Consider the following 23,366-nt stretch of genomic DNA (forward strand, 5'->3'; position numbering starts at 1 on the left):
CTACTGAAGGTAATCCACTTACTCTAAGTACCTCGAACAACCTCACTTCAAAAACTATCTCTTTAACTGTATTACAGTCTTGTGATGGTTAAAAAGCTCAATCATGATCTGAAAGCTGGCTTCCATTCAAAATAAACTTGAAATAAAGGCAAAACTGTAATTACAGGGGCCAGTTAAGTAGTGCTGCGTGGGCGTGTGTGTCTTTTGTGTGCGCATCTATTCTTGTGTGTGTGCGTGACTACATGTGTCTGCATGTGAGAACGCTTCCCCTGGTGACACCAGTCTCATTACAACTCAAGCTAAAGTGCTAACACAGAAACATGTTCCAACAAGAAAAAAAATAGCTTCATAACCTCAAATCCAATAACCTGTTTCATAGCCTGAAAAACCTACATAAGCCTGAGCAAACCAGGATGATTATGTTCAATTAAAACATGTTGACACACGAGTTTCATGCTGGTGATCTCCTCCCATAGTCATTGAGGAGGACTGGGCTCCAGATGGGCCATTTGGAGGATGCTTTCACACTTCGCCTTGCAGTAATATTATAGGGTCCCCAGGCTGTGTGTGTTAACATGATCAGTGTGTGTGTATGCCTGCTAGGACATCCGGAGACAAGCTATCCCACAACATGCACACATCTGTCAACACCAGCCAAGAAACACACACAGATCATGCTGACTGATGGCCATTAATTAAGAAAGAGGAAACATACAAGCACAGGTTTTCTTCAACAGTCCTGCAATCATTTTATACCCCTGTGTGTCTTATAATGTCAGACGGGTGTTCATTAAAAACAAATAAACTGACAATAATATCAATGTCCAGCAAGATAACACACACACACACACACACACACACACACACACACACACACACAAACCTCTCGTTTTTTCTGTCTTTCTAGCCTTATCGTCACCTCCTGAGCCTCAGTCAACATAAATAAATCAGCTGCCTGCCTCCCAGCATGTGTATGTGCTTCTGTGTGTGTGTGTGTGTGTGGTGTGTGTGTGTATTCACATGAACTCAAGTGGAAGTAAAGCAACATACATTTACATGATAAAAGAGTTGCGGACTAGCACAGCCGTTGGTTTGTTATTCAGGGAGTTACCTGATATTCGTTGGGCCAAAAGGTGGAGACGGCGAGTTCGGCTCGGAGCCAGTCTTTACCTGCAAGACGACATCACAGTCAACACAGGCGGGTAAAAACAACAGTGTCAGGAATTAAATGAGAGTTTTATTGGAGGCGGTCTTTACCAGTGTAGGACGTCACGTTCCATATGGGGTTGGCTAAGGGACCCTTGTTTACCTGGAAATAACACAGAACACAATATAAAACCTTTATTATATGCAGTCATTCATATTTTCTGATGCACTCAGAGAGGCCAGCTTTCAATTACACCATGACTGTTTGCATGCACACACAAATACCTCAATATTATCACAAATTTGATTGGGCCTATTTCTGAATATGGCATTTTCCAATTAAGACATGGTATGCAGTATGTCGGTACTATCTGATTTGCACATAAAATATATGAAAAGGTGCAGACAGGTTTTTTGTCTCTTTATGGTCAGCTCTGTATGTTGCTATGTTTGTTGCACAACGAATGGACTTTAAGGTGTGGAACTACTTCTCTTAACAATATACAATGTAGAATTTATTTAAGAAAGTAACTCTATGAGTACCTGTGCAGTGTCATATCGGTGCAAAATCCCCATAGAAAAGGTCTATTTTTAATAAAATAGTATCTGTATTTGGTCAATTTACCCTCTAAAATCAGTATTAGTATTGAGATAATTTTAAAAAATCTCTTGTTGTTTGGGCTCTAATTTCGTACATGTGAACAGTCACTGTGAATTATGTTTTTGTGAAAACGAGGAGATTGGAGGTCATGGTGAGCCGAGTCACCACCTCTATGCTGGTAGAAACTCTATTTTGCTCAACAACACGTCAGCAGGGAAGATGTTTGCAGTAATGTGGGTTTGACTTTGTGCCATTCAACTGAAGGGCAGTTTTCCAACTCCTAATGCTCCCCTGCTGCTCAGAACCAGGAAATGGTAGAACCAGTAAAATGGCAATCGGCTGTTATTGCTTTTTCCAACCACTTCTAGAAACTGTAACAGAACTTAAGAGGAGAGAAGAAAAAGAGTTTGGTGGATGGAAAAGTTTGGATCACTGCATCATAAAATGTGTGTTATATCCTGAATCTATCCATCACACAACAAAATAACACAGGCAACCTTACACAAACTCTTGTTTAAGGCAAGTCAGTGAGCAGCCTCTATCACATGCTAGCTGCACTACATGTGCTTGTATTTCACAAAATCCAGACCACATTTCCCATAAATCCTTTCTTGTTTTCTTTTAACTGAAGAGGCTCTGCTCACCATCTGCCAGTGTGACAAACAGAGAGCTTTAACTCAGCACTTGAACTCATCTAGAGTTGTTTTATAGAGTAACAGAACCGTATGTTTCCGTTAAAAAAAAAGAGAGAGAGAAAAAATAAACTGCAATCCAGCTTGAAATCAAACCTCGCCTCATACTGTTTGAACTGCTGCATAGATGCCAGGAAAAGCATTCAAATTTAGTCTCAAAAGTCTAAAAATTACAAAAGCTAAGGGTTTTTACCTTCACCAGGACGTTGAGGGTGCCGGGGCTGGAGCCGTCAGGGCTGCTGAGGAGATAGTTGAAGTCAATGCAGTGAGTGTCATTCTCCTTCATGACAGGCAGCTGAAACCTGGCCTTCTCCCCAACATCATACTGTGAGACGTCCACATACATGTAGGAACCTGGACACAGAGACAAGGAGATTAAGATTTGAATAAACAGGAGCCATCGCATGTAATTCAAAGTGGATCGGGTTCAATCCAACCTGGATCAAGCCACATGAATGAGCTCATTTTGTTTGTGCTTGTACACCGCATACTTGCTATAATTCACTGCTTGAACAGACTGGCTGTGGTGCCCTCTGAGGGGGTAGTTAGTGTCTGTGACTGGACTTGTCAAAGAGTCGGCTGCATGCCCACTACCTGTGTTTCATGTACCTACATGTGTAAAGCAACTCTCTCTGCTACCGTGTGGCTTGAAAATAATCCTTGTTGAAGACAGACAGACAGCCACAAACAGCTCTGTGGATATGGCAGTTACAGTGGGTGAATACAAGTGTGAAAAAAGCATTTTTTAAATTTGCACTGTAGTATTTTTTTATTTTTTTATATATATATATTTTGCTCCAAGACTGTTTGTAGATCTAAGTAAACATGTTAAGATTCTGTTTTTACTCTGTCATTGTGTCCTGCTTATTCTGGTTTTGTTTTCTTCATTAGTAATTGTATTAGGGATACACTGATTCATCAGCTTAACATCTGAATTGGCCAGCCTTGTTTACTGCCATTAACCCATCGGAAAAAATAAGATGACATTGGCCTAAGGTTTATCTGTTTTGTCGTATCAGTAGCCATGTTTCCATTAAAGTCAAAGTAAATTTTGAAGACAAATTTGCAAATGTTACATTAAAGAAAATGTGAATTAAGGACATTTCCATCAACTGGTTTAGAGCAAATAAACAAAGCTGCATAAACGTACTTTGGTCAGAAGATGGCAGTGTAATGTATTACTGTAGGCTAATCCGTCAGTAACAGAAGAAGAATAAGAGAGAAAACAAAAAACTTTGGCCACCCATGAGAGAAAATGGAGAGAAGTCTTCAGGAATTGGAATCAATTGTGCAACTTATAATTGTTCTGTCAATTCAGAGCGGAAACAGCTGATCAGTCTTGGGAGTTAAATGTTTGCTTCAGAACTTATTTGGAAAAAATGTTTCTATCTCCCAATTATCACATATTACATTATCACAACTATTTTTCGATAAAAAGACAAAAAACACCGACTTTTGTTTCTATCAAGCTATTCTCATGCAAATCTTCCAAATGTGAATATAAATTTGTTGATTGACAGCTGTTGATTTGAAGAAAAAGCCTCCAAAAGTCTGAAAACAACTCTGTGATGACGTAAGAGGGCAAAATGTCGGCTGTGTGGGAGTATTACACTGTCTTGGACAAAGATAAGGGACAAAAGCGAGAAACACAACAGGTAAGAAATTGTTCTATTCATGCATCTAATTATCTCCACATTTACATTTAATTACTTCCAATTTGTCTCACAAAAAGAATGTTTTTTTGGGCTTTTGGAACAGTTTTTTTAAAGAATAATTTTCATTTAAAAAGAAGGTTACATCAAAGGTTGTTTCATTCAATTGTATGATTGAATTTTGGCTCATTCAAAGAGAGTATAATGAAATGCTGAATGACTTTGACAGTTCAGTTCTGAAGTCATGCAGATGGTGAATATTTACTTCTTACACTGGTATAAAAAAGGGGGAAAATAACAAAATAAATACATAAATAAACAAACAACAAAAAAAACATTGGTCTTGGCAACACGTATTTGTCAAATTGTTATTTTAAACATCAAAATCCTCCCAGAATTTCACAATCGGTGCATTCCCAGTGAATATTTCAGGTTTTTTTTTTAGGTATATAACCCCTCACTGTATGTCTCTGATATTTAATATTACTACACATCTATATATTGAATATGTGTGAGTACACTAAGGTATATTACAGTAAGCTAACCAGTAAACCGGGACATTCTCCTGTGTAAGTCCAGTCAGTTTTGCACCAAACTCCAACCTTTGAATTTTAGTCCATGAACACTGAATTTCTGTCATCTAGGACACAAAGAACTGGAAACCAAGGTTAAACAGCCACTCTTTGTCCTCATTTGGCCTTCCCTCTTTGACACACGCACACACGCACACGCACACACACACACACACACACACACACACACACACACACACACACACACACACACACTTTGAAGCTTCCACTTTCTTGTCATGGGAACAAAAAAACCCAAAAGAGCCTTTTATTCTTTTCTCTTTATGTTTGCATGTTTTTACTCACTTCTGTTTCCCTCTCCTCTCATTCCTTTTGGGCTTACTCAGTACAAGAACCAGTCAGACACATAAAACAAACCTCCGTTTCTACGACTGTGTCATTTGTTTGTCCTTTGTGATTGTGAGGCTGTTTCTCAGCAAGCCAACAACAAATAAACACAGGGAAAGGGAAAGAGAAAAAAAGTACTTTTTACATTTTATATTCTTCATTTTATGTTCTTATGAAATTACACCATTTTATGTCTTCGTCTCTTCTCTTAATTGCCCGTCTCCTTTTTGTGTCTGTATATGAACTGTGCAGCTTCCAGTTGTTAACGTGGGAGTTTAAAAGCAGAGATACATGTTAAGAAAATAAAAACGTGTGATCAAAATCATACATAATGCTGATATTAGTCGCTGTAGTTTGCACAGACTCCTAACGAAACTTGTAAAAAATTCCACAGCCTGCAACATATCATTACCTGCAATAACCCAACGGCGTCACATGATTGATGACATTTTTCATAGCAATCCTCTGGGCTATATTTTTCTGACTTGCTTGTTTCGTTTGTATTATGTGCCTCCTTTCTCTCCCGATGTCTAACATAAATCCATTGGTTTTGCTGTTCTAATATGACGCAATTCTGGAGAAAGTTTTCAGTCTCCACTGATGAGAAAGATAAGTATAAATGTATATAAGGTAATTACTGTCACTGCTGAGTAAAATATGTTGCACCTATAGTAGTTGACTGCGGGAAATGGAGCTTGAAATAATACATAATCTGGTGTGCTGACAGGACGGTCGGTCAGCCCATCCAGATGTTCCAGTAATCAGCTCAGACCTCAACCAGATGTTGTTCCAGTAAAATATGATGAAATGTGAGCCTTTCCTGCCGGATACCTAATCTCACATGAGCTCATCACAAACTGAGAGAAAGTAGCCATGATAGTGTTTAATTCTATTTGTACAATAGAATCGAAAATAATTGAACAGGACTAGTGCTAAAACAAATGGACTAATTGGTTAGTCAATCTTTCATAATTAATCATTATTTCTGAAGCAAAAATGCTAAAGTTATGCTGGTTGCAGTCTTTCAAATGTGAAGGTTTTCTGGTCTTCTGTTTGATATTGTTGTATATTGAATATTTTTTGGTTCTGGACTCTTGGTTGGGCAAAAGAAGCAATATGAAGATAACACTGTGGCCCGTGGGAAACTGTGATGGTCAATTTATTAACTATTTTCAAACATTTTATAGGCTTAGAAAGTGGTCCAGTCGTTCAAATAGGAATTGACAGATTAATCATGAATAATGAAAACAATTAGGTTGTTAGTTGAAGCCCTAAATAGATAAGAATACAATACACTTGAGCTGAATGGAAGGGAGCAAAACAGAACACAGAACAAAACAGAACAGAATAGAACCGAAAAGAATGGAATAGAATAGAATAGAATAGAATAGAATAGAATAGAACAGAACAGAACAGAACAGAACAGAACAGAAAAGAAAAGAAAAGAAAAGAAAAGAAAAGAAAAGAAAAGAAAAGAAAAGAAAATGGAATGGAATGGAATAGAATAGAATAGAATAGAAAAGAATAGAATGGAACAGAATATAACACAACAAAATAGAACAGAACAGAATAGAATAGGACAGAATAGAATAGAATGGGCCGAAGAGAAAAGATCACAATAGAATAGAATAGAGTCAAATAGAACAGAACACAACAAAACAGAACAGAATGAAAGAGAATAGAACAGAATATAGTAAAATAGAGCATAATAAAATTCGATAGAATGGAATAACACAGAGGAGAAAAGATCACAATAGAATATATTCAAAGAAGAAACAGAACAGAACAGAATACAGTAGAACAAAATCGACCAGAACAAAACAGAATGAAAGAGAGTAGAACAGAATAGAGTAGAATAGAATAGAATTCTGAACAGAACATAATTCAGTAGAATGGAAAACATTGAAGAGCCGAACTGAAGAGAACACAAAAAAACAGAATGAATGACAATAGAACAGAACAGAAAAGAACAGAACACAGTAGAATACAATGGAACATAGTTCAATAGAATGAAATAACATGGAAGGGAAAAGATCACAACAGAACAGAACAGAACAGAACAGAACAGAATAGAATTGAGTAAAGTACAATAGAACCAAATCACCCAAATACAAGAAAACAGAACAGAATGAAAGCCAATTAACAGAGTTGAATAGAACAGCACATAACTTAATAGAAAGGAATAACACAAAAGAGAAAATATCTCAATCGAATAAAATAGAATACAATAGGGTAGAACAGTAAAGACTAATACAATAAAACACAATGTACTGCAGTTAAACAAACAGACCCCCCGTTCTCATGAGTTAAATCTATTTACATATTTTACCAAACACATTGTGCTGTATACAATAAGGCTGAAGAACAATAGTGATTATCACTTATTGTTTAGCTAATCTACTGTGAGAAAACACTTTTCTCTGCAGAATACTGCACAACATAACAGGCTTTCAACTAACACACACACACACACACACACACACACACACACACACACACACACACACACACACACACACGGCTTTATAAAACCAAACACTGTATCCTAGTTATTGGATTGGTTCTTCCTCTCTCTCTTGATCTCTTTTCCCCTCCATTGCCTCCACACAAACACACACACACTCAAACACACTTACACACACACACAAGACACACTTCTATTTCAGCTATAGCAGTATTAGAGTAATCCCACTTCCTGGTTCGGAGTGTCACCAACAAAATGAGAACGTCCAAACTGGACGAGAGCCAATCAGAATGGAAACAATACCAGGCCAGCACCAATCTCTCTCTCTCTCTCCCTCCAACTCTGTAATCTAAATCCATCTAAAAATGAGCACACGATGGGTGTCACTCCCATTTCTTCATTTTTGGCACCGGTACCACGATGGTGACATGAGAAAAGTGTCTTTAAGATGGCTGCCAAGATGGTGCGCCAGCTAAAAATACTCCTATCAGTCAGAGACCCAGATATGTCACAACACACACACAACATGGCAAAAATATAACCTTTAGCACTTCAGCTAATCGTAATGCTGCCTGCTGCAAAAATATAACAACAGGTGGATTATATATACAGGTAAAAATAGCTTAATGTTATTCGGTAAATATGCAAATGCAATGGTTGCGGATATAATATTCAATACATTTTATAAATTATTTAAATGCTTCAGCCAAGAGAGCAATTACAACACCTAATCTGAGACAAAAATGGCATAAATATGAGTAATAAAAAGACTGACAGTACATGAAACTGACACCCATCATGTTAAGAAAGCAGATCTGGTGATGCCAAGAACATCCAACACCTTTTTTTTTTAAGATGGCTGATGTCTTTGAACTGCCAAAGTCTAAAATGGCCGCTAATAGAATGACGACACAATATAACGATGAGGCTAAAAATACCCCCCGTGACAGCCTTAAGACCCAGATATGTCACATAACAACAACAACAGCAGCAGCGTGGCGGATCGAGGACAGTATTCTTCTGCTAAACAGGAACAGCCTGCTGTTGGGAAAACTGCTAATGGAAGGGTTTTATTTTCTGCATCTTAATGTATCAGGTGGGATTCAAAACATTCAACAATACTATGCCAATAAAAGGAAACACGCAGCTCATTTAAGGGATCAAAACTGCCTGTTTCTCCTCGGCTGATTTTACAAGTTCAGGCTTCTCAGATTTACTTACCAATCACTGCTTATCTCCCCGCGTTCCCTGTTAAAAATCAAAGGTGATAAAGCATTTTCCATAGTTGCTCCCAGATTGTGGAATCATTTCCAGCCACTAGTCAAGCTCTCCAAACCACAAGTGTTTCTATAAGCCTGTCTTTAAATAATGCAGGTTTTTGAAGGTTATTATGATTGGAGAGTTCTGTTTTTGTCATAAAAGATTTTTTATGAAATAAAATATATTGACTTGGAAAGATTATTATTATTTTTTAAGAACATTTTAACAGGGTTTTCTTGTTAAGTTAATAACAATAAGTAAAAAAAAGAATGCAAAAATGTCAAAAAATAATAATAAAAATATTGTTAATTATGCATATATATAATTGACAATAAGAATAATATAAAAATAACAAAAAAGATCTAAAAAATAAATTTTATAAGTTATGCTGCATAAACTGAAATATATTCAATAAATAAAAAGAATAAATTATTATTTAATTAAATGAAAACGGATTTATCAGTTTGAACATTAAGTATATTATTCTTGTACAGAATTGATTGATTTATCTTGATTATCTTGTTTTTATAATCCTTGGAGGCCAAAATCGTGATTGAAAATTACATTTTATTAATTGCCCAGCCAAACTCTATAATATGCAGATTATTCTTTGATGCATTAACTATTTGTTTGGTCAATAAAATATCAAAATAACATCTTCAAAAGTCTTGTTCTATCCACCCAACATTTCAAAGCCTAACCATTTTTTATAAACTTCTAAATCGACACCCAGTTTAAAATAAAAGCCTAATTTTTTAATTACCAAGTAATTTTTTTCAGAAAACACAAAAAAAATGATGGCCAGCATCATGAGGAGACGATAAAGGCAAATATATATATATAAAAGAAAGAAAAAAGCAGTAAATCGTCACATTTAAGAAGCTGTAATCAGTTAATTTTAGGCATTTTACTTGAAAATTTGACTATCAATTGACGCCTAATTAATTGGCTGATTATTTCAGCTCTTGTGCTATATTAATAAACTAACATGCATTATGTTTTAAGATACAATGCAATGAATGAATTGAATGTTTAAGTTTTGCAGAGTCTGTCTGAGATGTTTGGTTTAATGGTAAATGTAAGACTGCATAGTTTGTGTTTGTGTATCCATCGTTATTCACTCATTATTTAAACATCCAGCGGACGAGAGACCCGCTCTGCTGCGTTTTGCATACATTTTCTTCTTCTCCTTTATTGAACACTACACTGTGGAAAACAAGAGGAAAAGAGCGAGGGACACGGAGAGAATGGCATGCCAAATAGGTTTAGAGTGGTACTGGCTGACAACATCATGAGTCAAGAGTATCTGCTTTAGTCCACTGAGCCACAGAGCCCCAGCCCATGAATGTTCAACTGGCACAACGCACGCTGCCAGCGCAGCATCGAGACCCTGCCACGGAGGCTAGTGCCAACATCAACCCCCAAAGAGATTACACAGAATAGTTTTAGCTCTATTACAAAATCTGCCAAACCATCCCTCCACACTCAACACCGCCTTAAGCACAAATGGTGATTAGCAACTGGGACAAACCAATGTGGGTTATCAGGAACAAAAGTGTAATTGTTGGCTGAACTATCCAATGACTCTAAAACAATTCAGCGTAAATCCCTGATACGACTTATTTTCCTCAGCCAATACCTTTGACGATTTATAAACCCCTGATCTACTAATCAGCTAAATAAACTCATTCCCAGAGGTCTTTGAGGTGCCAAATACTCCTAACAACCTCTCTAAACAAAGGGAGAAGGTATCCCTTTTGTTTCAAGGGGTCAAAAGCCCAAAAGGTTTACTGCCTACGCTTTAAATCATGCCATGCCCTCAGGGAAGCAGCAGCAGGAGCAGAGTACTTCTAAATTACTGGTGGTTAGGATTGCCTGGCCAAACAACAACTCTAATAACAGGCATTACCAATGTGTCCCTGGGCAAGGCATTTAAACTACCATCTCAACCCCTCACCCATTCCCTGCTCCTGCTGCTCCTTCTTCCAAATACAAAACCCCAGCCAAGTGCTGGATCAGTAATCCCCTCCAGCAGGCTCGTTTTTCCAGCCGCAGCACTGCTGTCCCACACCCTGCTGGCATTATTAACACATCAAATGTCAGTTCATGCTCTCGTACCTTTAGGCAACGCTCTGAACCGCCTTTAGCAACAGACATCTCCAAACCATTAACCTACCCTGCCACCGCGTGCCCCTGCTCATCCCACCAGCTCCTGCAGGAGTTAATGCTATGCTAATTCCAGGCATTGCTTTTGCGCTCTTTGAGAGGTATTTAACCTCCTCAAACTGCCAACTCTGCCCTCGCTGCATAGTGACATCACTTGGTATTAATAACGCTAAATGCTAGACTCTGGCTCAGTACCACTGGGCAAGGCACCCGACCCTTGTGTTAGGGCTTCAATATAAAAGACAGCAAGTATACACACACACACATACACAAATTTTGGGAGGAAATGTGTGCGTTTGTGTGAAAATCATAGAGAGCTGGTGTTGAACTGAACCTTTCTCTAAATGTCAGCGAGGCTGGGTTGTCATGATGATAAGCATGAGAGATAAATAACGGCATTACATTGTCATGGTAACAAAGTCATAATCTCCCACAACAGAAGAGGAGACGAGACAAGGGGAGGTGAGACAAGAGGAGACGAGAGGAGACGAGAGGAGACTAGAGGACAGGGAAGGAGAGGAGGCAAGAGGAGACAAGAGGAGACAAGAGGACACAAGAGGAGACTAGAGGACAGGGAAGGAGAGGAGGCAAGTGGATAATAAAGGAAAGAAAACCAAAAGAAAGAAAGTGAGGAGAGAAGAGGAGAGAACGGGACAGGAAGGGAGACAAGATGAGAGGACACAAGGGCACACATGGAGACTAGATGAAAGGTGAGGAGAACAAAGAGGCTGAAAAAGAAGGAAAGGAAATGTAACAAATGTAAAGGAGACAAGGGGATAGGAAAGGAAAGGACAGGAAAGGATAGCAATCAGGGCCATAGGAGGGGAATGGAGACATTAACAGAATATAGGACAGGAAAGGAGAGGATATATGAGGATAGGAGACAAACTATTAGAAAATATAAGCAAATGAAGGAAAGGAAAGGAAAGGAAAGGAAAGGAAAGGAAAGGAAAGGAAAGACCATAGCAGAGAAAAGGAGTCAACAGCAAACTAGAGGCCTGGACATTAGAGAAGAGGAGAGGAAAGAAGACAAAATATTAGAAAAAGGGAAGCAAGGGAAAGGAAAGGGAAGGAAAGGAAAGGAAAGGAAAGGAAAGGAAAGGAAAATATAGGAAAGGTGACAAAGGATTAGAAAAGGGACGCAAAGGATAGGAAAGTAAATTAAGGAAAATGAAAGGAAAGGAAAATAAAGGGAGGGAAAGGAAAGGAAAGAAAAGGAAAGGAAAAGGAAAGGAATGAAAAGGAAAGGAACGAAGACAAAAGGAAAGGACAGGAAAGGAAAGGAAAGGAAAGGAGACAAAAGGATAGGAAAGGAGACAAAAGGATAGGAAAGGAAAGGAAAGGAAAGGCACAGGAAAAGGAAAAGGAAATGAAAAGGAGAAGGAAAAGAAAAGGAAAAGGAAAAGGAAAAGATAGGACATGAGACCATAAGAGAGGAAAGGAGACAACAGAAGACTAGAGGACGGGAAAGGAGAGAAAGCAGGAGGAGATTTGAGGACAGGAGATGAGAGGAACAAAGGTTAAAGGAGACAAGAGAGGATAAGTGGACACTTGACAAAAGGAGAGGAACGTAGAGGAGAAGAGAGGCGGAGACATAATATATCAACTCAAGCATGTTTGTGGCTGTCACATTTCAAACTGGTGTCCTCACTGTCACTGCGGTTAACGCCAGTCGACATTCTTACTCTGGTTTTAATTTCGTAATGCCAGTTACTATCCCGACATTGCATGGCTGGTTATTGTTATAACATTTTGCTTTTAAGATTGTAAAGTAGGCAACCTTCCCTGTTCCCTGCCGTTGATTAATGACCTCATATTCTGTTAATTAGACCCTCAGCCCTGAGGCAGAAAGATTTAATTTCCCCTTCATCATCACCACAGAGAAAAAAAAAACAACTGATTAAAGAGGAGAGGAGAGGATGTCTTGGAAAAGAAAGAGAAAGGGAGGAAATGTGGACGGGGTAGAGAGGAGGACGAGGTGTCAGCGGTGAAAGATGCACTCAAGTTAAAGTACCACTACAGCAATCGAAAAAATACTCAATTACAAATAAAAGCTTTGTATTTAAACTTACTACGAAAGTAAAAGCAAACATGTATTTTCAAAAACGCATTGAAGCATCAAATGTTAAAGTACTGGTTCTGCAAAAAGATGTCAAATACAATAATAAAAGATCAAAATTGTACATTGGAAGAGTATTCAGAAATATGCTTTCTTTAAGTATTTAAGTACTGGTTTTGCAGAAAGATGTGAAATAAAATAACAAAAGATCCAAATTGTACATAGAAGAGTATTTGAGTAAATGTACTTGGTTACTTTCCCCTGCTGTGAGGTACAAGTCCCACAACAACAATGTAAAAATACTCAACTACAAATAAAAGTATTGCATTGAAACTCAAACTAACGTAAAAGCATGTCTGTTGTCAGTCTTTTCAGTCTTTTCAAAATGCAATTTATATATCACAAATTAAAGTACTGGTTCTGCAGAAAAATGTGAAATAAAATAATAAAAGATCCAAATTCTACTTTAGAGGAGTACTTGAATACTCCGAAATATGTTTTCTTTAAGTATCTAAGTACTGGTTTTGCAGAGATCCAAATTGTACTTCTGGGGTGCTTAACAGTGGGTGATGGAGACAGGAAGTGAAGTCTCACCTTGTGGCAGGTCTGGGGAGACGTACGGCACTTCCTGCGTGTTGATATGCGTCCAGTCAAAGTCATCATAGGGATCTTGCAGGTAATCACACTTATTGAAGCCCTCATCAAACGTGCAGCTCCCTGCAAAGACAAAACACAAAAATATTTAGTTCACCTCATAGCATCACTGCTTATTGACTGAATGAAGCGGTTAATTTTTAATGCAACATGAATCCCTCTCTGGTTTAATCCTGTAAAACTTTTTGTTTCCTTCTTGTATGTTGTTTTTCTGTGCGTGTCTTTGTCTCAGCTCATTAATGAACCACCAGGAGTCTGAGCTCCAGCAGTCATCACTCGGGGCCACTCAGGATCACCTCTGACTCAACCATCAGGGCCCTTCAGCTGATCATCTGAGCCCACCGCCGCGGCCTCAGGACAACCATGTGTGAGCTGGCCGCCCGTGGCCCAGCCCAAACAGGAAGTCGCTCTAATCCAGAGAGACGCCACTTGTCCCTGACGGCGAGCTGGAACAATCAACTTGCAATGATATGTGGCTTGTACTGGCAATATCGCTGATAGAAATAACATGCCGGTGACTGCTAGCTATCTGATTCATTGACCTAAGAGTGATGCACAGCTTGTGTTAATAAAATGGCCATGAGAGATATGGCTAAGAAAAGCCACAATGCCATCTGATTCAAGTCACTGCTAGTTAGTGGTCACGGAGATGTGTCCTCCTCGTCCTAATTGACATTGGCCAAAGATAATCTCAATAAGAGTCATAATAAGATAAACTTCCATATATAGTTTGGTGGTAGTGATATACTGTATATAATCCTGTTGCATACACATTGTACACAGTAGTTTCAAATAATTGATGATTACTTCAGCTCTAAAATTAATAAGCAAACCAAAGATGACATTTTAATCATTTTGCACAATAAAAACAATATAGATATTTATATCCCAGCTCCTGGCAAAAGCCCAGTTCAACCTTAGCACAGAAACAAACTTATAGGAACCTGCATACCATTGTTAAAACGACATTTAATGACTGAAATTGTTCACTACATTACATTTATAAAGTAAAAGATAAATTATTGCCAGTACAAAGCCGACTAATCTGTCAATACATACGTATCATAATCAGGGGTTACGATTCAATATGTATAGATAATGCACGACAAGGTGTCTGTTATCAGGAGTTAATGGATGATGAGGAGAACTTTATGACCCAGACTGATACTATGTAGCCAGAATGGACCCTGCAGCCAATCAGAATCATATATTAACCAAGACTATGGTATAAAATGCAAGATGTTGTGATTCTGTAATTTGATACATTTCTTTTTTATTTATCTTCTCTTTATTATCACACCTAAAATGATATGCAATTGCAAAACATAAAGTTTACAAAATTCTTTTGCACCCACAGCAATTAATGCATACTGTCATTTTGTTTATTTTACCAGATGTTTCCATTAAATTTGATTATATTTTATCATGATCATTTAATTTAATGGTCCCTAATTACCAGAAAAAATATCAATAAAGGTTTTTTCTAGCCTTAAAAAAAACAACACTTCTTTCAAACCTTTAATTATGGAACTTTCTTGTCACACCTTTAGTTTTGTTTTGTTTATGAATGAAAAAGCCACAAACCTCAATGCCAAGATACACAGAAGTCTGTTTAAACTTTATCCACAACCACAAAGAAAAGTGAAGGTATACAAGAGCAAGCCACCATGAAACATTATCAGCAACCAGCACTGGCGGCAACATAAATCTCCTAGCATTCAGTCTGCGCTGCAGCTTTGCTACCTGTGTCCTAGAGCAAGCTGCTGCGGCGGCTGTGATGGAGAGCAGAACGACAGGCCCTCAGATACCCCACTGATCTGAGCTCCCACTACTGAGGGATACCAAGAGGTGACAGCCGCCGCCGGAGGAGAAACAAGTTAACATCAAACTAAGCGACTGTCTTCGGCTGCCGGCTGTATGGTTGGCTGTGACTCACAGCCTCAGAGATGCACTGGATCACATTCCTCTCGGCGTCATTCTTTAAACCAGCTTCTCTTCGTGCAACTCGCCCATTCGATTCAATTAAGTCTTTGTCACAGCAAGTTACCTCCGGTCATAATGCGTATAAAAAAAACGCTGGGACATGTAGAGGGCACAAAGGACAGCACAACAACACTCATGTTTCAACTTCAAACCATTCTATCATTAACCTCAGCCTGGATTTATAGAATCTAATTCAAGTGATGTCTAACAAATGCTCCTGTATGAGTGTGTGTGTGTGTGTGTGTGTGTGTGTGTGTGTGTCTGTTTATAAAACTCCATGACTTCCTGTCTCCCACAGTGTGTGTGTCAGTTTACATCTTGCTGTCAGGTAGCTCTCTCTGCATGGGTTAAAAGTGTATAACTCTGGGGTGTCTGTTTGCACGCGTGTGGGAATATTCAGCTGCAGTTTTATTGTACGACAGAAAGGGTTAAATTGTACATGTTATGCAGCAATGATGTAAAATAGTAGCCTTTCTTAATGCCAGGATGTTTTCCACCTTCTTAGTGCAAAAACGGACCTCTTAACTGTTTGCAAAGTGAGAGTTAGGTTGTAGAAATGACCACATGCACAGCGGCACAACAGGGTTCTCACTATAACAGTAAAGGTGTACTTAAATTAAACTGTGTATCTTTGTTCCTTTAATGACTCCCAAAAGGCTCAATCATTCAGACGCTCAGTAAATATGATGCTCAATTTTAATTAGCAAGGTGGGAATGTTTAAAACACCAGCTATGACCGTTTAATTAATATGGTCTTTGATTAGTTTGCAATCTATGATAAGACAAGACGATCAGGTTCCATACATCAGTATCCAATGTTAGGTTTGATTGCTAATTTGCATGATAACAGGATGTATTATGTTAGCTCTAAAGCACTGCGGGTTGCTGTGAAGCTGGTCCTAATCAGACCCACTACAATTAACCATTAAGTTTTCCCTTATTTCTTTCTCATATGTAATGTTTCAGGGTTAGATGTTCATTTTAAACATGGGAAAAGTTTCAAACAATGATGTGAACTGAGCAAAAACCTCAGATTTCTGACCGTCTAGGACATTTTGTTCCCAAGAGTTCTTCTACTTACGGCTCAAGTGGATGTCAGCTTTTGATTGGATTTCCAGATACTATTTCTATATGTGCTTACATAACATACATGTAGCTACATGCTACCATCAGGGAAACCTGTAGTATTGGTTGCCATTGTTGATCATTTCTCCTTCTAATTTCTGACCAAATTCTGGCTGGAACATTGTCGATTCTGTAGTTTTTGGTTTTCAAGATTTTATTGGTGATTTTTTATGGTAGAAATTGCCGATGTGCTATGTTACAGTTGTTCCCCCAGGTGCAATAAGGGTAAACTGGGCTTTTTCGGGAGGGAGGCTTAAAGAGACAGGCGCTAAAGACAGATGCTGGATAGAGGTGCATAAGTAGTATATGAAAAATAATGTGTTTTTTAACATTTCAGCATGTGAACATGTTCAAGTAGAAACCCAAAATACAAGTATGAACTTAAAAAACAGCAAGATAAGTCCGTTTTAAGTGAAATTCATGCTAATGTCAAAAGTAAGTAATAATTTTCCTCATTGCGTATTGAAGTGTGGTCAGTGCTTCAGCTGGTTGCTGGAAACTTGTGAGTATCACGTCAGTGTAAAGCCCAAGGAGTTTGGCGTGTTTTCTTTAAGGGATAAACTGTAAGGCCATAGTTTTGGCGCTGCAGAAGTACTTAGCCTCGGTGTCCATGCTACAGCGTTTGTTTGGCCTTGTTTACCCTTGCAGAACTACAGAAAACACACTGAAGCTCTATTCAGATTCAAAGCTTTTTTCTGGAATCTCTGCTTCTGAAAGCAGTATGCACTGTACAGAGAAATTGGATTTAAACCCGTCGTGTTTAAAATATGTGCTGTGGGCTTTTAGCTGTGTACTAACACAGACAGAGAGTTGCACTCAGCTCTGATGTAGCGCGGCGGTGGAAGAGGTATTTTGCCTTGGCTTAGCTGGGAAGAAAAACACGTCCTTGTTTTTTAATTTCCGCTTTACTGACTGGTTTAAAAGAACATTTCTCAATCGTAAAGCATTCCTCTTTTCTCGTCTGCACACCTCTGATACACATTCTCGCCGCTTTCAGCTGCAAACATACTAAACAAAGTAGCTTTGTGTCCATGAGTATGTGTGTGTCTGCTGAAACCAAATATGTGTGAAACTGTCTGCACACACACACACACACACACACAAACCTCACGCTGGCTCGCCCACGTTCTCAGTTAACACTTCTCCCTTTCCTCAATGTCCTGCCAACTTAAACCAACACACACATCAACAGACACATGCATCTGACAGCTGATCACTCTTGCCAATAATGAGAAGAGCAGACCTTGAACTATTATTTTACCTCTGCTGAAAAAAAAGGACTTAATGAGGAGCCATGTCTTACCAACGTGTTATATGGAGTTCACGTCTATCTATCTTCTTATCGAGCATTTATATAATATTCTGGCAGCTTTGTTCCTGTCATTAATCCTGCAATCATTTATTTTATTGCCTCTTGGGGGCAGCTGAAACAAGCTTTAAACACAGCACTAACATATAAACGTTTTTTAAGTTAATATGAGAAACTTTAGCAAACAGTTGCCTGATGAGACAATGGAAATCATTGAAATCAGGTTTTGAGGCAACCTGATGAGTACAAGACCAATACAATATCTCTGTTTTGAGATAAAAGGATAAAATATCTGTCTCTACAGCTGCTAAATTCTCCACTATCTAGGCTGTTTGGTTCTTTGCTGGAAGCATACTGTTGGTTTCTGGAACCTTTTGGCAGGAAACAGCTGCCTATCGGGGCTTAAAATAACTCTGTAAGTGAAACAAAATAGTAAAATTTAAGCCATAACACCAAAAATAACCAGGTGAAAGCAAGCGGCAACTTCCATTTCTGAAAAAGGAAGGCAGGACGAAGGTGCCAATGGCTGGCTCCAAAAGCAAGTGAATCCCACCCATTTAAATTATATGAAGGCTTAACGTTATGCATAATAAAGGGTCCGGCTGCTCTGAGTGACAGGTGGCTGCTTTTAAAGGTGGTGAGTTTCAGCATGGCTCCACGTTTTTGCCCATTTTTGGATCAGCTAGAAAACGAATCGCCAATCATTTTGATAATAAATCAATCATTAAAAGTAATTTTTCATGCAATAATGGCACAATATGCAGTTTCCAGCCTCTTGATTATGGAGATTACCTGGGTTTTCTCTGCAATATATCATATTAAACTGAATATATTTGAATTGACAAAACAAGACATTTAAAGACATCACCTTGGGCTTTGACACTGGGACATTTTATAAAGCAAACAATGAATCAATGAATCCAGAAAATAATCAGCTGAATTGACAATGAAAATAATAGTTAGTTGCAGCCCGAGTGGATTTGTCATTACGACCAGCTCCTTTCACTTTGCACACGGTCATCTGTTCATTATATTATAAATAATCACAATAATAAGAAATGCAGTGTGTATTTGTGCTGTGTCTGTCTGCATGTGTTAACTGTATTATATTGTATAACAAATCTCTACAACATTTTTCCAACTATATGCACGAGTGTGTGTCCAGATGGGTCATTATTGCCCTCCTCCCCTCCATTCACAAGGACACAGAGAGAGAGAGAGAGAGAGAGAGAGAGAGGAACCGACTGCATGCTAATCACTTCCTAATCAGCTTCTGTGATTGGCTGCCTCGCTAATGAAATAATGGCGACTCATTTGCATTATAAAATAATTAGAAGGACTTGATAAAGGCTCAAGGGCAGAGAGAGGAGTGCCACACACACACACACACACACACACACACACACACACACACACACACACACACACACAGTGACACAGGACAGCCGCAGTCTTTTCTAAAAGATTGTTGAATGGCATCAGACACAACATCTGCCACCGTCACTTAGACTCATTTTGTGGTGATTTGCATTGACCTCCACCTTCAGGAGGCGAGTCAAAGAAAAGTGCTTTGACTCAAACTGTTCGGAAACATGGGTGCAGACAGCCCCCGAGGGGGAAATAAAGAAGAAGAAGACCACGTTCATTTCTCGGTTATTAGCTTACATCAAGATTATTAGCCGGCAACACGGCAAGAATGTGTAACAATAGCTAGTTTGATTAGCTTTCCCTTTCTCCTATGTGATCTGCAGAATAGGCAGTATTAAATCAGATCTAACAGCTATAGTCTGCTCAGATACAAGTCCCTAGGACACGCTTAAATCAAATGAAGGTCTGGGGTGCTTTTTGCTTTCTCTAGACAATTCAAGAAAATCTATTATGACAAAGAAACTCCACTTCAACTAAGAGATTGGAGAGTACAAGAATGTCATGTCAAGACGTGTGCCCTTGAGCAAAACACCTTCTGAAGAAAGCAACAGCATCAGAGTCGCTTCAGTGCAGCGTGGCCTTGATGCAATCAATTCGAGTAAACATGCATATATGGCTTCAGCTGCTACACTGTTTGTATATGCTTGTGTAAGTAAATATCTAGGGTATTCAGTACCATTGATTATTAGTTTAACTTTCCGTTACTGCAAAAGGCTTATAGTTTTTATCTGACTCACATCTGCTATTTACATAAATGTTTGAAGTGATAGATGCTATTTAGGACTAAATATTCTGTAAATTGAGTGCTCATGACCTGCATTTTATGTATGAAATTATGTGTCAATGTGAGGAAAACAGCAAAAGCAATGAGTCTGTGAAAGTATACTATATTGTTTGAGTTTAAAAAATGAGTTTAGTGTCTGTGGTGGAGTTGATTCTGCTGTAAGTGGTAGTGCTGTTAGTTTTATCTGAAGAACATTTATTCTATGTATGCTGGAGTGACCTTCCTGGTTTAAAATGAAGAGAAGATGAGTACTTTCAGGCGTCCAATCTGGACCGATAAAAGGTCACAGAGTTCTGCATGCAGGATATGCAGATATAAGGGAGATATAAAATATATGCAAGGTCACTGATTCAAGATCATGTCAGCATAACTTTTATGACACGAGAGAGTCTGCATATTCAAGGAAACTTTTTATGTTTTTTTCTATATGCCACAGCACTTTCTTTCTACCTTTCCACGTTCACTGTAAATCATTTTAAGGTGGTGCAACTTAAAAGTTCCTCTGCTGCCTCACAAATGCAAGTAAACTAAAAGTTGTCTTATGAGTTTTGAATTTACTTCGCTGAACTAGAAAGATATTTAAGGGAGGGAGAGACTGGAAAAGCTACTGTCAGCAAGATGATGGGAAAACTACTGGCCCGCTGTTCATGAAATTTTGTGGAAGGGTGCAGCACGCAGCCAAGGAAGAACCCATTAAATTTTGCACAGATACGCAAACCATTTTTCAGTTTGGTAACATTGCGGAATAGTTGATTTGGCCATGTTGAAACTCTATGAGTGCCCTACTAGTTTTCAGTACTTTGAAGGGAAAAGAACATGTTTGACACATATTCAAGACAAAAGGGCGGCTGTGGTTGAGCTGGTAGAGTGGTCACACATTGATCAGAATGTTGGTGGTTCGATCCCCGACCATGGCAGCCTACATGTCGAAGTATCCTTGGGCAAGATACTGAACCCCAAAAGGCCCACCGATGCTGCATTCATCGGTGTATGAATTCCCAATGCTGGCAGGTGGCACCAGTGTGCCCTGGTAGCCTCTGCCACCAGTATGAATGTGTGTGTGAACGGGTGAATGAGCACAGGCTGTAGTGTAAAGCGCTTTGGATAAAAGCGCTACATAAGTGCAGTCCATTTACCATTTACAACTAGGGTCACTTCAGAAAGAGAGTTTTAACACTCAAACGTTGTATTCTGGGAAGTCTGCTAATATGCTGATCTTCTTTCATTAAAAACTTGATTTAACGGGTTGAACAAACTCTTTGCTTTGGTTGCATTTAACAAAACATTTAAAGTCCAAAGACTCAAAGTTAGAAGAGCTCATGTTTTCTATGACACAAAGCTGGATGAAAACTGGCAAAGATAACCTTTAACGTAGTGTGAATATATACCTATACATTGTATTCATTTCAAGCTAATTCAACTTTCAATAGTCAGATCACCTCAGAAAACATGAGCTCTTCTAACTTTAAGTCTATTGGCTTGAAAAGTTGTGTTAAATACACGTAAAGCAAAGGCTTTTAATAAAACAGGATCAGCCTTTTTATCAGACTTCCCAGCGTAAAATATTTGAGTCTCTCTTTGGTGAGACCTTCTCATTTATTTTGTCTTAAATTCATGTTTAACATGTTCTTTTCCCTCCATAGTAGTGAAGACTAGCACTCAGAAAACACACACTTTCACCATGGCTGAATGAACTATTTTGCATGTTTTTTGCATGTTCACAAGTCGTTTGTCCAAAATTGAATGGGTTTCTTCCTTGGCCCATGTTGCAGCCTTCTACTAAGCTGACCTGTAGTTTTTCATCTTGCAGAGACTGACTTACTGTTTCCTGTTTCCCTTTAACAAGCAAAAATGCATTTATTGCTTTACACTGTGCTATATATCTGAGCTAATCAGATGACCGTTACATCGTCACGTCTTGGCCTTGATCACAAGCTGACGCCAAACAGCCTAAATCTTTCCAGTTATCTGAAGATGCATGAACATTATCTCACTCCCCCACAGTCAAAAAAAAAGAAAAACACATTTTTTCCTCTATCTAATGTACGTTCAGTACATCCTCCTGCTCTTTCTCTCCCTCTTTCTGACTAGTGTCTAGTATTTATCAGCAGAGCTCTGTTTCAGTCTGCAGGCAGAGATATTATCAGCGGAGAGCAGATAAGACAGGATGAGTGAAAGAGGGTGAAACAGAAAGAACGAGTGCAGAGAAATGGAGAGGAAGAGAAAGGAGGAGGGGGGAAGCAGACGGGCATAATAAGAAATTTAATTCTGGGAGATCACTCTAATCCTGTTGATTAAGTTTATTATATTGTAAACATGCAGAAAAATGTCTTTTGTTTCAGTTTAGTCTTTCTTTTTGTATCATGTCTTTTCCTGAATTAATAATAAGTACAATGAGCATCAAAATTTAGTTTGGTGGCAGAGAAGAGAAGAGAAGAGAAGAGAAGAGAAGAGAAGAGAAGAGAAGAGAAGAGAAGAGAAGAGAAGAGAAGAGAAGAGAAGAGAAGAGAAGAGAAGAGAAGAGAAGAGGAGAAGAGCTCCATTTTGCAAAAGGAAATAATTTTCAAGGACAATAATTACATTTACATCATTAAAATCCAATTCCAACCACCAGTAATACTGTTTCCTAACCAAATCATTAAAAAATTTTGGCCGAGTCCAGTTAATAATTACGTTTGCTGACCCGGATTTCTAATCATACACGGCTTTGCGGGACATTTCATACCAGTGAATCACTGCAACAGGCTTAGTTTTTGGCTTGAAAACGGCTTAAAGAGCAGAAGAGGCTGAGAGGGAGGAGAGGAAATCATGCAGAAATGATGGCAGAGTATCACTTTACTTGATCATAATGTATTATATTATTATACACTGTCCCTTTATGATACCCTCTTGACATTGTATTATACTCCTGTTGCTGTGTTTGTTGTCTTAATCTGTGTGTGTATGTGTGTATCACTGAGTGGCCCTGACCGCCTCAAGGACACTAATAAAGTTGTACCTTATCATTTACTTTCTCTGTGTCGTCTCTACTTTTTTGTTCTCTCTCTCTCTCTTTCTCTCCGCCTCTTGTTCTCTCTCTCTCCCTCTCTGAGAATAGGTGAAATTAGCCTGAAATGATACAAG

The 23,366-nt window shown here is 38.6% G+C and overlaps 1 protein-coding gene across 19 annotated transcripts in view; it reads right to left on the reverse strand.

The window, feature by feature from the left end:
* ptprk (protein tyrosine phosphatase receptor type K) overlaps positions 1-23,366 on the reverse strand; it is a 135,799-nt gene that overhangs the window by 68,328 nt on the left and 44,105 nt on the right. For all 19 annotated transcript variants that reach the window (XM_059357124.1, XM_059357123.1, XM_059357113.1 and 16 more), the window contains exons 3-6: positions 13,555-13,677; positions 2,633-2,793; positions 1,258-1,309; positions 1,112-1,170 (exon numbers count right to left, since the gene is read on the reverse strand). In XM_059357124.1, coding sequence (XP_059213107.1) covers positions 1,112-1,170; positions 1,258-1,309; positions 2,633-2,793; positions 13,555-13,677 — 395 coding nt within the window. The remainder of the gene's footprint in view (positions 1-1,111; positions 1,171-1,257; positions 1,310-2,632; positions 2,794-13,554; positions 13,678-23,366) is intronic.

Source organism: Centropristis striata, chromosome 18, assembly GCF_030273125.1.
Source record: "Centropristis striata isolate RG_2023a ecotype Rhode Island chromosome 18, C.striata_1.0, whole genome shotgun sequence".
NCBI lineage: Eukaryota > Metazoa > Chordata > Actinopteri > Perciformes > Serranidae > Centropristis > Centropristis striata.